General features: G+C 32.9%; 1 protein-coding gene across 2 annotated transcripts in view; it reads right to left on the bottom strand.

The window, feature by feature from the left end:
• The window catches only part of LOC136979067 (uncharacterized), an 83423-nt gene that overhangs the window by 29034 nt on the left and 42274 nt on the right, over positions 1–12115 (bottom strand). For both annotated transcript variants that reach the window (XM_067274971.1, XM_067274980.1), the window contains one exon: positions 5847–11471. In XM_067274971.1, the coding sequence (XP_067131072.1) occupies positions 5847–11471 (5625 nt within the window). The remainder of the gene's footprint in view (positions 1–5846; positions 11472–12115) is intronic.

Genomic DNA, 12115 nt, shown 5'->3' with positions numbered 1-12115 from the left:
GTTGTTTTGAACAGCGATTACGGATTCAAGCAGGCCATATTGCATTGCAGTTTTTTGTGGATCACTTTTTGTTGTGTCAGCTTTGTTTTTAGAAGGTTATAAGTAAATATATTGTATGTTATTTTTATGACTGTTGTCCTGCTAGATTTGCAAAATCTTACATTGTGTGCAGTGGCATAGCTATGTATTCAGTGCCTTGGAACAAGTAGAATTGATGCATCCCAGGGGGTGCTCACTTTGCATGAGCAATAGGTTTCTCTTTTCATCATTGTGCACATGATATCATCATCGAATAACACACTCCAAGAAACATACTGTTGACATACTGCTTTTGATATACTGTTGTGATTTTTGTTCATTTACTTTCGAAATTAAGCTTTGGTGAGTGTTTGGAATACAAGTATAAGGTAAAATTTATTTAATATTTTCAAACTATTTATCTGTTAAATAGTGTGTTGACGTGTGAATTTTTTAGTTAGTATTCACTGATCAAGTTGAATAATGCCAAACTGTTGTGTGGCAGATTCTTTCCCTAAACATTCTACTCTTAGGAGTAAGTGAATTCATGCCTGCAAACAAGAGGACAGTGTCAGTTGAAAATGCAAAAGTTTGCAGTGCTCAAGGTCTTCATGACCCAGTAGCAGTGACAAAGATGCTGATGAATACCTTAAATCACATCCTTTCACTGGATTATACTGGTTTTAAATACTTCAATGGTTTAATTTCAAATTACTGGTTAGGTCTCTGATCCCAACTGTAAGAACCCGCAATACATCATGCTTCTTCATCCCATATTTTTGCCTTTCTCTCTCACAAAGATCTTTTTTTTACCGTACAGCATCTCACATACAGCCTGTGGAACTATGCCTATATCATGATTTTAACGTTTTTCTTTGATGGTAATTTTTATTATGTCTTTTATATTTTGTCATTATTTTATTGGGGTATTTTTGTATATTATTTTATTTCATTAGTTTCTTGTTATCAGGAGGTGGAATACAATAGTCTCTGACGTTTCCAAATGTACTTAATAAATAAATAAATTAATTAATTCCTAGTATGGAAGAAGCACTTAAAATGATTGAGGGGGACTCAAAGGTACAAGAAATGACTTTAGAAATTTCTCCATCTTGTCTGTCAATATTCATGGCTTTTTGGCCTTTTGGCCTTTTTGTGCTGCTCTCTGAGTGGTAAAGGGCCTAAAACCACAAATAATAATAATAATAATAATAAAAGAAGTATCTATGGCTGAATGTTCTGAACAAAGACTGCACTACTTAGCTGGTTACACTGCTCATTGTTGCAAGTCAATAGATATGTCTCTTGGTCATAATAGTGAAGAAATGAAACAGAAATTAGTTTCTGTTTGAATAACTCAGTTCTACTAGAGTAAATTAATTGGTCTGCATATTCATACACATTCTCTTTAACAATGACATGGTTAGATCCTTCTGGATGTTCTGTTCAGTGTGATTCACTGATGATTTGACTCTCTTCACCTGAATTATAAATTTTGCCCTTTCTAACTTGACACCCTCGTGATCTTGATGCTCTAACTGCTCCATGGTAGCTATGCCTCTGATTGTGTGGCGTCTCTGAAAATTTCCTTATTTTTCTTAGGAATCCCTATTATCAACTAAGAACCATTTGAACAACCAGTGACTTGAACCAGCACTTGAGTGATTTCTCAAACTAGCATTTGAGCACTTGCTATTCAAACAACTAAAGGCTGATACACACAGTAACAAAATCAAGACAATAATAATCATAAAACAATGCTACCAATCATGTCTTTGATCTATTATCTTCATAACCATCAGATACAATTTGTTGAGTCTGTCATTGATGCTCAACATCATAATTTTGCTGCTCATGTGCATCAATCTTAACTTAATCACTACAAGTGAAATTAACATAGCTGAGATAATCAGGTTATTTGAGCAATTTCTTATCACTATTGCTAAGATTCATTCAAGCAAACCAATTATAATAAGGAAAACTAATATATTGTAGTTTTAACTGTAAAAATAAATCCTATTCTAGTTATTACAATTTACTATCTGAACGTTAACTATAATCACGAATGTTGTATTTAAATGAGCTGTATGAATTTATAATAGGATATAGATTCAGTTGCAATTTACATTTTCTGGGAGAACTTATTTACTAAAATTAATCAAATTATCAACATTATGGTATTTAATGTTAAGAACAAAATCTCTTAATTATAAGTCAACCAAATCCACTTTTGTGGGATTGCAGAATTGAGATGCAAACATATTATTAAAATCCAAGTTTTCTGTGTGTTTGATATAAACTAAATTCTTCTTGTAAAATTTCATCAAAAGTATTAATTATCAACAATGCATATATTATAGATATATCTACTTATAGGAATAACATGCTATTATGCATGAATAAATGAAAATATTTATGCCCAATAATAACATATGAAGATATTTTTGCAATATTGTACACACCAAGAAAAATCATTGAAAATCTTGAGTGCTGCTATCATTTTTCCAGAGGATGAAAACATTATCTACATATCTTGCATGTAAAATGATGTGATTTTGAAAGATGGGTAGGACATTGTTTTCCAAAAATAAAATAGCAGACATTGGGTTCCCCATTGGCACCCCTCTTCCTTGCAAATATGAGTCCCCTTCAAAAACAAAAAACAATGTGCAACATATTAAATTTGCAAGTTCTAAAATGTGTGCATGGTATTTTGTTGCATTTTCTATATTAGCAAAAAGAAAGTCTCTTAGTTCGCAAAAACATGGTGGTAATCTTATAGATGGAAACAAGGATTTAGAATCCATAACAGTCATACATATCAATCATTGAAAATACATTAGTTATCAAACTGTTAGTTAGTTAGTTATCAAATATCAAAGATTAACTAAGTTTCCAGAATTTTAATATTTAGAAATTTAGTTAATTTAGAAACTTTACTAATATTTAATATTTTCTAGAAATATATACAATATATTGTTCTTTCATATAATAATCTGAATACTGTTTCATAATCATAACAATAAAAGTAGAAGGATATATATATATATATATATATATTATATATATAATATATATATAGATATTTCATAAGGATAATTTTATTTTATTTTTTATTATTGTACAGGTTAATAATGCTTAAGCATCTTTCTGTGCCCAAACTTTTCTTCTCCATTCTGTTCTGTCTCGACAATCCTCCTCTGTCAGTCCATAAATTTTGTTACTTCCTCTATCCATGTATTCCGCAGCCTTTCTCTCCTCCTCCTGCCTGTCAGAGTCTATTTCAATATCTGTTGTGGTAGTCGACCTTCTTCCATCCTCTGAACATGACCCTTACTGGTTAATTGTTTGTTATGGATATAATCGACTATAGTGTTTTGATAATCCATTTTCTTCCTAATTTCCTCATTTCTTACTTTATCTAGTTTTGAACATTGAGCGAATCTTCTCAAAAAGTCCATTTCTGTGGATTCTAATTTAGATTTAAATTCTGAATTTAATACCCACACTTCTGCTCCATACATTATCACACTAATGATTTATATATGTTTATTTTTGTTATTTTAAAGATTTGTTTATTTCGTAAGATTCCATTTAACCTTCTTATCATAGATATTCCATTCATAATTCTGTACCTAATTTCAATTTCCATCCGACCATCATTAGTAATTTTTGTTCCTAAATATTTAAATTCATCACATCCTTTAATCAGTTCAATTTTTCCATTTTCCTCTAAAACTAAATCATGTATGTCTTCAGTTCCAATTACCATTAGTTTTTCCCATATTTATATTTAGTCCCCAGTTACTGTATCGATATTATTCTTTCAGCTTTCTTGTCATATATGTTAAATCATCATAATTGTCAGCTATAACTAATTGGTCATCTGCAAATAATAATGTATATACAGTATTGTCTCCAACCATTAGACCCATACTACTACATTTTCTCTTCCATATTTCCATAGCCTTTTGAATGTAAATTTTAAATAATGTTGGAGAAATACAACCTTGGCATAAATCTTTAGTAACCAGAAATCCTTCAGATAATCTTGTTGCTATTTTAATTTTAACAATAGAGTTATGATATAATTTTTTATTATTATTTATTATTTTCCTATTTAATTTATCCCGTTCGTTGAAAGTGCTTGCAATAAGAAAACGTACATATAATGTCAATCTCAGTGTTTTCTCCATTTTATTATACAGTATTTGGTGTGAAAGTCATCCATTGATCATTAAAAGATGGAAACTGTGAAAAACCTCTTCTACACCATGCTGAAACTAAAGAAACAGTGGTAGAAACTACTTGCCCAACTATACTTTCTGTTAAGTTGCAGAACGCAAAAGGTTGTACCTAAGTGTATTTCTCTTAAGTACAAGGCCTTTCCACCATGTCTACAAAGGTTTCTTCCGAGTGTGGAAAAGTCTCTCCTCGCAAAGCTGATTAGGAACAAATGAAAGTACCTCACAGAGGTAGAACTCAAGCTCTATACAACACATCTTCAGTTCACCAAAGCTTGTGATCCATCTTTACTCTATGAACAGCTGGGTAAAATACAGAGCATAGCATCCTATTCTACCAAGCAAACATTATTGGAAATAGTGTTATTTCTTGGGAAGTACAAAGAATAATTTACAATTCTGTTTAACATATAGAATCTAGTAAAATTTTTGTTTTCTTTATGCAAGATTTCACTTTATCAGTATTCATTTTAAGAAAAGTCATCTGTAATTACACAAAGTTATTCCATTCACTTAGAATGACATTGTATCATTAGCATATCCAGTTCTATTATATTACAGTTTTATTTTATCTTTTAAAATTTATTTTCTTAATTTATTAATTAAAATTTTTACATTTTATAATTTTTTATCCCATATATCTGTCTCACATATAGTCAATTAATGCAATTTTAAATTATTCTTTGTTTTATAAATATAAAGGCTATTCATAAATTACATAACACAGATAAGTGGATAGATGGGATGCAGGTAATCATTATGATGAGAGTGGATATGTGCAATGCATTATGAGGAATAACAGTAGTTGAAAAGTATAAAAATAGTGTTATGTAATTTATGAACAATCCCATATACTGATTCCTAAAGATCCTTATAATTACTTCACTGTAACAAACAGAAATACAATTCACATTGAAACACAAAAGGAATTTAACACAAATTATATCAAGTATACATTAGCCATGCCTATTAGTGAATACAGATTTTATCATAACCTAAAAAATTTTGTTTTTTAATATTTCAAATTTACACAAACATTTGTAATGATATAATATATTATATATAAATATATACGAAGTGGACTCTTGAGAAGCTAAAACACTTTAGTAATATGCAACTCCACACCTTCTGTACTCTTTCCAGCAAAAAATTTTAATAGGACAAATGTTTTTGGCCTCTTTAAGGGACTTGCATCAGGTTTTTCAAACTACAATATTTTAAACTTGAATGTTTTGGAATGCTATGTATAAACTTTTAAATAATGTTGCATTGCATTGTTTGAACTTTCCAGTTTGGAATATGCTGCAGAACATTCAATTTTAGAATAGTTTGAAAACCTGACACAGGTCCTTTAAAGAGACCAAAAACATTTGTCCTATTAAAAGTTTTTCCCGGAAGGAGTATGGAAGGTGTGAAATTGCTTATTAAAAAAATATAGTTTCTCAAGTAATAAATTTCCTAAACATTTATCTAACAGAATATAACTGTATATTGATCCAATTTCTGAAATAAGATTTCAATAAGAGTAAAACTTTGCAAAATTTTTCTAAATTAAAATATATATTAAAGTAATTTATTTCTTACCTTCAGATTCTTGTTCTTTACTTCCTTCTTGAGAGAGAACCAGCATTTCTCTCCAATGTCTTTTTACACCCTTACGTCTATTTTTCTGTACATCTTCTATTTCTTGATCAATAACATCTTCAAAAGGAGGAGAAATATCCTCTGTGACTAGGGTCTCTGGTATTGCATCAAGCATCTCTAAAGACACGCTATTTCGCTCTCCTCTGTTGCATGCCAAATTCATAGGTTCTTGACTTGATTCAACTCCAGAATCACTTGTTACATGACCATCACTTGTTTGTTCTGAAGTGTCAGAAGATGCTGTTGATGCATTTTCTGCTGCATTATCAGTTGTTTCAGATGGTAACTCTGATAATGCTGTGCTATTCCATTCTTCTGTAATATCTACACAAGCAGTTTCTTCTTTCTCAATATTTCTTTCAATTTGTTCAACATTGCATAATCCAATACCTTTATTGGCTTCAAAAAGGGGAATCAATGGATTTGCCGTACTAAGATCAAGAGCAGATGGAAGATCACTAACATCTTCATTACTATTTTCTAAACTTCTACCAGTTTTATTTTCTTCAGAAGAAATAGCATTTTGAACTGAAGATTCAGAGACTTCAGACTGATTTTCAATTGCTACTGTTGTTTCTCTTTCTGAAATAAGAGCAACTTCTGCAACACATTTTTCTTGCTCAATGGCTGATGATAAATTGACTGGATTAGACCACACAGATTCATTACTGCATACTACATTAGACTGAAAATATTTATTATTTCCATCTACAGAAACTTTTTCTTGTCCATTATCTACAGAAAGGTTTTGTTCAGGATTATTTTCTTTCACTGAATTAGTAACTGCTTGTTCAGTTGTATGAACAGCAGATTCTACATTAGAAGGTTGTGTAACTGTATTATCTTCCATTTCTCCACTTTGCACACCAATGCTTCGAGCTTGTAAAGAGACTTCTTCAATAGGTTTTGCAAGCTTACAGTCTTTATCAGCATTATCTGAAACAGAATCTGATGATGAGAGTGATGTTACAGGAGTTTCACAAGATACTGAATTCATCATCAATCTTGTATGTGATCCCACACAAGAACCACTAACATTTAATTTTGTAATATGAACATTCCTTGTATTTGTTGTAGATGTTGCTGTTTGAGATGTAGATGGAACAATCTGTGGAATCACAGAAGCAAATTGTTGTGATGAAACAGCCTGTCGTTGTACTGAAGCTACAGGTTGTGTTGCCTGCACTGTACCATTAACTAATACTTCAGGACCTCCCACTGCAGTACCAATAACAGGACTTGCTGCAACCAAATTAGGAACCAAAGAACCACCATCAAAGGCACTATGGATGTGAGTTGGTTGGACCCCTAATGCTGAAGGATCATTAACTACCATTGGTTGCTGGTCCTGAGGGATAGGATTGACTGTATGTGGTCCCTGTAGTACAGTGACTGACTGCAAGGGTGGACCAGGCATCATTTGTTGAACTGGAATATTCTGGATGACTGTAGTACCTGATGGTGTTACTCCAAGCATATTTAAGGGTTGAACAATTCCTAGAGGACTGGCAAGACCAGTAGTAAGAAGCTGATGTCCTCCAACAGGAGTGATGCTGCTGTAATTAACTACTTGTTGATGAATTACTTGGCGTGGCTGATGACCTTGTAAAGATGGTAGGACGGTAACTGTATGAAGCAGTGGTTGTTGCAAAAACTGTTGCTGAGGTCCAGATCCAGAAATTCCAGGAACTACAACTGGTGATACTTGATTTCCCAACTGTAACATTGATGCAACAGTTTGACTTGTCATTTTTCTTTTCCCATCACGATTTCTTTTTCTACTTGTTGGTGAATTACCTTGGTTTAAAATAGTTTGTGTGGCATCATTTACAGGTACAGGTGTAGAACTAGATGTTGATAATGGGGTACTACATGAAGAATTTGACCCAGGAGTTGCTCTTGCTTCTGCTGCAATATCAGTAGCATTTCTACCATCATCGTTATGATTTGTTACAGGTAAAGCAGATTGTTGAGAATTAACTGAAACTGATGCTGCCATTTGAGATGTTTGAACACATGTCATAGAGCTAGGTGGTAAAATAACACTGTTAAAAATATTGGATGCAGGAGATGCTCCAACCATTGGAGCTGGTTGCAGAGCATCAAGTCTTACAGTTTGCGAAAGAATATTAGGACCTCCAGATACAAGAACAGCATTTTGCATAGAATTGAAGGGAACAGCATTTATCACTTGAACAACCGGTTGCACTGGCTGGCCCAAAATTTGTGGAGCAATTCCAACAGCAGGAATAACTTGAGTCATTGAGGTGGTAACAGCAGTTACATTGGGAACAGAAAGTGGTGGCATTGGAGAATTTATAGCACACTGTCCTCCCATCATAGGAATTACATTAGTCATATTTGACACTGTCAATGATTGTGAATGACCTGTTGTATCATTTAATAAAACAGGACCACAACTAGACAGAAGAGTTTGACCAGAAATATTTGAAGGCACTGACCCACCTTTTGCAGATGTTGATGCATGATTAAGTACACCATTTGTAACTTGATTATTTAAAGTATTTATATTTGTTCCAGAAGCCTGATTTCCTGCCCATAAACAATGCCCATTTTCACTTTCTTCAACAGACTGTACTATTGATCTTCTGCTAGGTGAATGATCAGACTGATAATTACCATTTACATTTTGTTCTTTTCCTATTATTGTGGCTTGTGTTTCTGATCCATTAACTACATGCTGTATTACTTCATTAGATTCATGATTTTTCTGATAAATTGATCCAACAAGTGATGATGAATTTACCAAAGTAGGATCATGATGAGAATTATACAGAATTCCACCACAACCATTACCAGACACAGAAAGAGGCATATTTGTATGACATGTTACCTGTCCTGGTGAAGGTCCAACAAGAGTCTGTGGATGTCGAGCTACAAAAGTAGGTTGTGAAGGTCCCATTATAAAACAATTATTTTGTAATAATTGTTGCTGAGGGTTGACAACATTTGGTCTCACACTGTCTTGAATTACCATTTGTTGTGCTGGAGAGGCTAGAACTTGGGTTCCTGTTACAACTGAACCACTAGTTCCACCTGTTGGAAGCATTGTAATAAGGGAACTTAAATTGTTATTTCCTGGCATTCGTATTTGTGTGGGTGCCAAAAGAACTTGCTGAGATGATGATGATGCTCCTGACTGTGGTGCTGGAAGAACCATTCCACTTACTTGTTGCACAACTTGTGCTCTTGCTGCTGATGATAATACATTACCAGCAGGATAATCTGAAGAAACTTTTTGACTTAATACTTGTTGTACAAGGAAACCGGGAGAAACACTTTGCTGCAATATTGAAGGCCGTAATGATCCTGTTGGACCATCTATACCTGACAAAGATGTAGCAGGCATAAATAAATTTGTTGCAGTTGGACCACAATTATTGTGATTACTTGCACTTGGATTTGTAGTACCATTATATAATACAGACTGTTGTGCATTTATTGTTAAACCTGGTCTTGGCTGCTGAAAACAGGCCATCACAGATGCAGGTGGAAGAGGTGCAGTTGCATTTTGACCTGTTTGAGTTGCAACTGATGTTACAGGGAAGCCAAGTAAATTCTGATTAACTGAAGTCACAGATGGACATCCAGAAGAATTTGGAACATTTAATGATGAGGTGAAAATGATATTATTGCTTGTTACAGGCAGAATGAGAGATGACATGGAAGATGAATGGGAAGGCACCCCACTGGGATTACTATATGTGTGTAATAATGAAGTGGAGGAAGAATTTTTATTACACTCTTGTGTTGGTGATTTTATCTGATAATTATTTCCATTAGTATTAGTGCAAACTGAATTGTTCATTAAAGTCATGCTTTCAGCATTTGATACTGAAAGATTTCGGGTATGACTTAACACACTCTGATTTTCATAGTTAGAGAGATTGCGATTCAATATTGGATTATTTGAAGTTGTTTGTACATTATTTGCCATTTGTACATTAAGTGGAATATTATTATAACTATGAACAGGAGTGTTATTAGTTTTACTCATAACTGTGGCACAGTTTGGATAAGGAAACAATTGTCCTTTAGTTTGTTGGCTGCTTGTAATAGAATCTTGAATTGGTATAGATGTGCTTGAAAGAGATTTTGGCCAACTTAATGCATTTGCATTGTGAATAAATGATGTTGAATTCACAGTAGATTGTGATGTTTCTACAGTCTTACTTATTGAATCAATAAAATTATTTTCAACCTCTGTTCTGCAAGGTTGTGTAGATAATCCTACAACATTTGATGTAACAGGACAATTTAAAGTATAATGACTATCTGTAGTATAATTACGTTGATAATTTAAATTATTACCAGCAGAAAGTAGAGTAGGAATTGAATTTTGCCCTGAATGGAGTGAAGAATTTACTCCAGTGATAGCTGCTATTGCTTCAGGAGGAGGGCGATGATGCTCGGGAGGTATCTGTCTAACATCAACATTCGGACAAGGAGAAGTACGATCTAACATGCATCCAAACTTCCCTACTTTATTTTTAACTATTTTTTTCATTTTTTGTTTGGATGAAACAGTTTCAACTTCACAGATATTTGATGCCTGTGGTGAAGGAATATTTCCAACAGTAACTCCTTGCAATCCTGCTTGAGGTGACACTGTAATATTAGAATTTGTAGTATTAATACTATTACTTCCAGCAAATAAAGTATTTGTTAAGGGGATAACATTTGAACTATCCACACGAAATGGAACACTGGCAGAGCAAATTTGTTGTGACAGTGAAGATAACATACCACATGGAAGTTGTCCATTGAGACCTAAACATTGATTGATTTGCAGCTGTGAACTGAATATATGTCCAGTTGATGGTTGATTTGAATAATTTCCACTTATGCAATTTATGCTTCCTGCAACAATATTGCTGGATGAAAATAATGACTGAGGAGAAGAATAAGGCTGTTGTTGAAGACAAGGTCTGATATTATGAGAAGTATTATTATTGTTATTATTAGGTAATGCAGCTGTAGGTTTTGTATATAGTAATCTATTGTGATCTACATTCTTTTGTAATGACTCTGTTTCCACTGAAGATAAACTATTTGTAGAAAGAACTTGTTTCAAACAGTTAGACTGACTACCGCATACACTTGAACAAGTTACTTGTACAGTTACTTGTGAAGTTCGGTTATGCATGGTACTATCTGTACATCCTAATGAATCTGATCTTTTGTAATCATTATCTGTAATTCCCCATGTATTAACCATTTCATATTGTCCAGTTAAATTATTTGACTCACTAACATTTGAATGTAAAACATTTTCTTGATTGTACTCTGACAGAGTTTGTTTTGTGCTCTCTGATAATGTAGTGGTCTGAAGTGATGTATTTTCAGTATGAACAGTGGATAATCCCTGAGCTTCAGATAAATGGTTAGATACTGAAGGTACTCTGGAGTGAATATCATCCTTTTTGTCTCTTCTTAATCCTAATTTATCCCTTTGTGCCAATAGCTGGGACACAAGAACACCATCAAAAGGGCTTCTATTTTTGCCTTTGAGTCCTCTCTTCTTTTTGGTAGTAAGACCAGTTTCTGTTAAAAAAAAAAAGAAATAATAAATTTTTATATAAGATTAATTTCTAATCAATAATTATTATTATCCATGATCAATAATAAGGGTTGATGACACCACAAAAACATAAAATACATAAAGAATTTATTTCTATAATAGCAAGCAAGATTTCCACTTTGTTTTGTTATTGTTCTGTTTGTCTGACTATTCTGTTATTCTAATCTTTCAGATTTTTGGTTGTACTGCCTAAATAAAAACAGCTTTGATTATTTGTATTACTTTTTAAAAGGTATTGTATGTGTTTGATTTTTATAGAATTTGGAGGTGCTCTTTGTTTTTAATGAGTTCATATACTGTAGGCTTTCTAATACTGGCAATTTTTAGATGCTTTATAGTTGCAAATTTCTTGAGGCTTTTTTCTACCTTGCAGTCCTTGCAGTACCTTGCATTACTATGATTTTAAGGTGTATTATTTGTTCTGCTTTCTTCTTCTGATTTTAGCAGAATAGGAAGCTAGGACAAAGAAGAAGAAAATTTGTACAATCAATTCTCTAAAGAAAACTGGTGAATGGCATGAAACAACATAGAAAATTTCAATATTCTAAAATCCATGGAAAAATATGAGACAATGTGACATGCTAGCTTAAATAAAAAAAAGTATCAA

This window comes from Centruroides vittatus, unplaced genomic scaffold (assembly GCF_030686945.1).
Source record: "Centruroides vittatus isolate TY-2023 unplaced genomic scaffold, ASM3068694v2 contig_1154, whole genome shotgun sequence".
NCBI classification, from domain to species: domain Eukaryota; kingdom Metazoa; phylum Arthropoda; class Arachnida; order Scorpiones; family Buthidae; genus Centruroides; species Centruroides vittatus.
The sequence above is the reverse complement of the archived record's forward strand: the minus strand, read 5'-3'. Positions and strand labels throughout refer to the sequence as shown.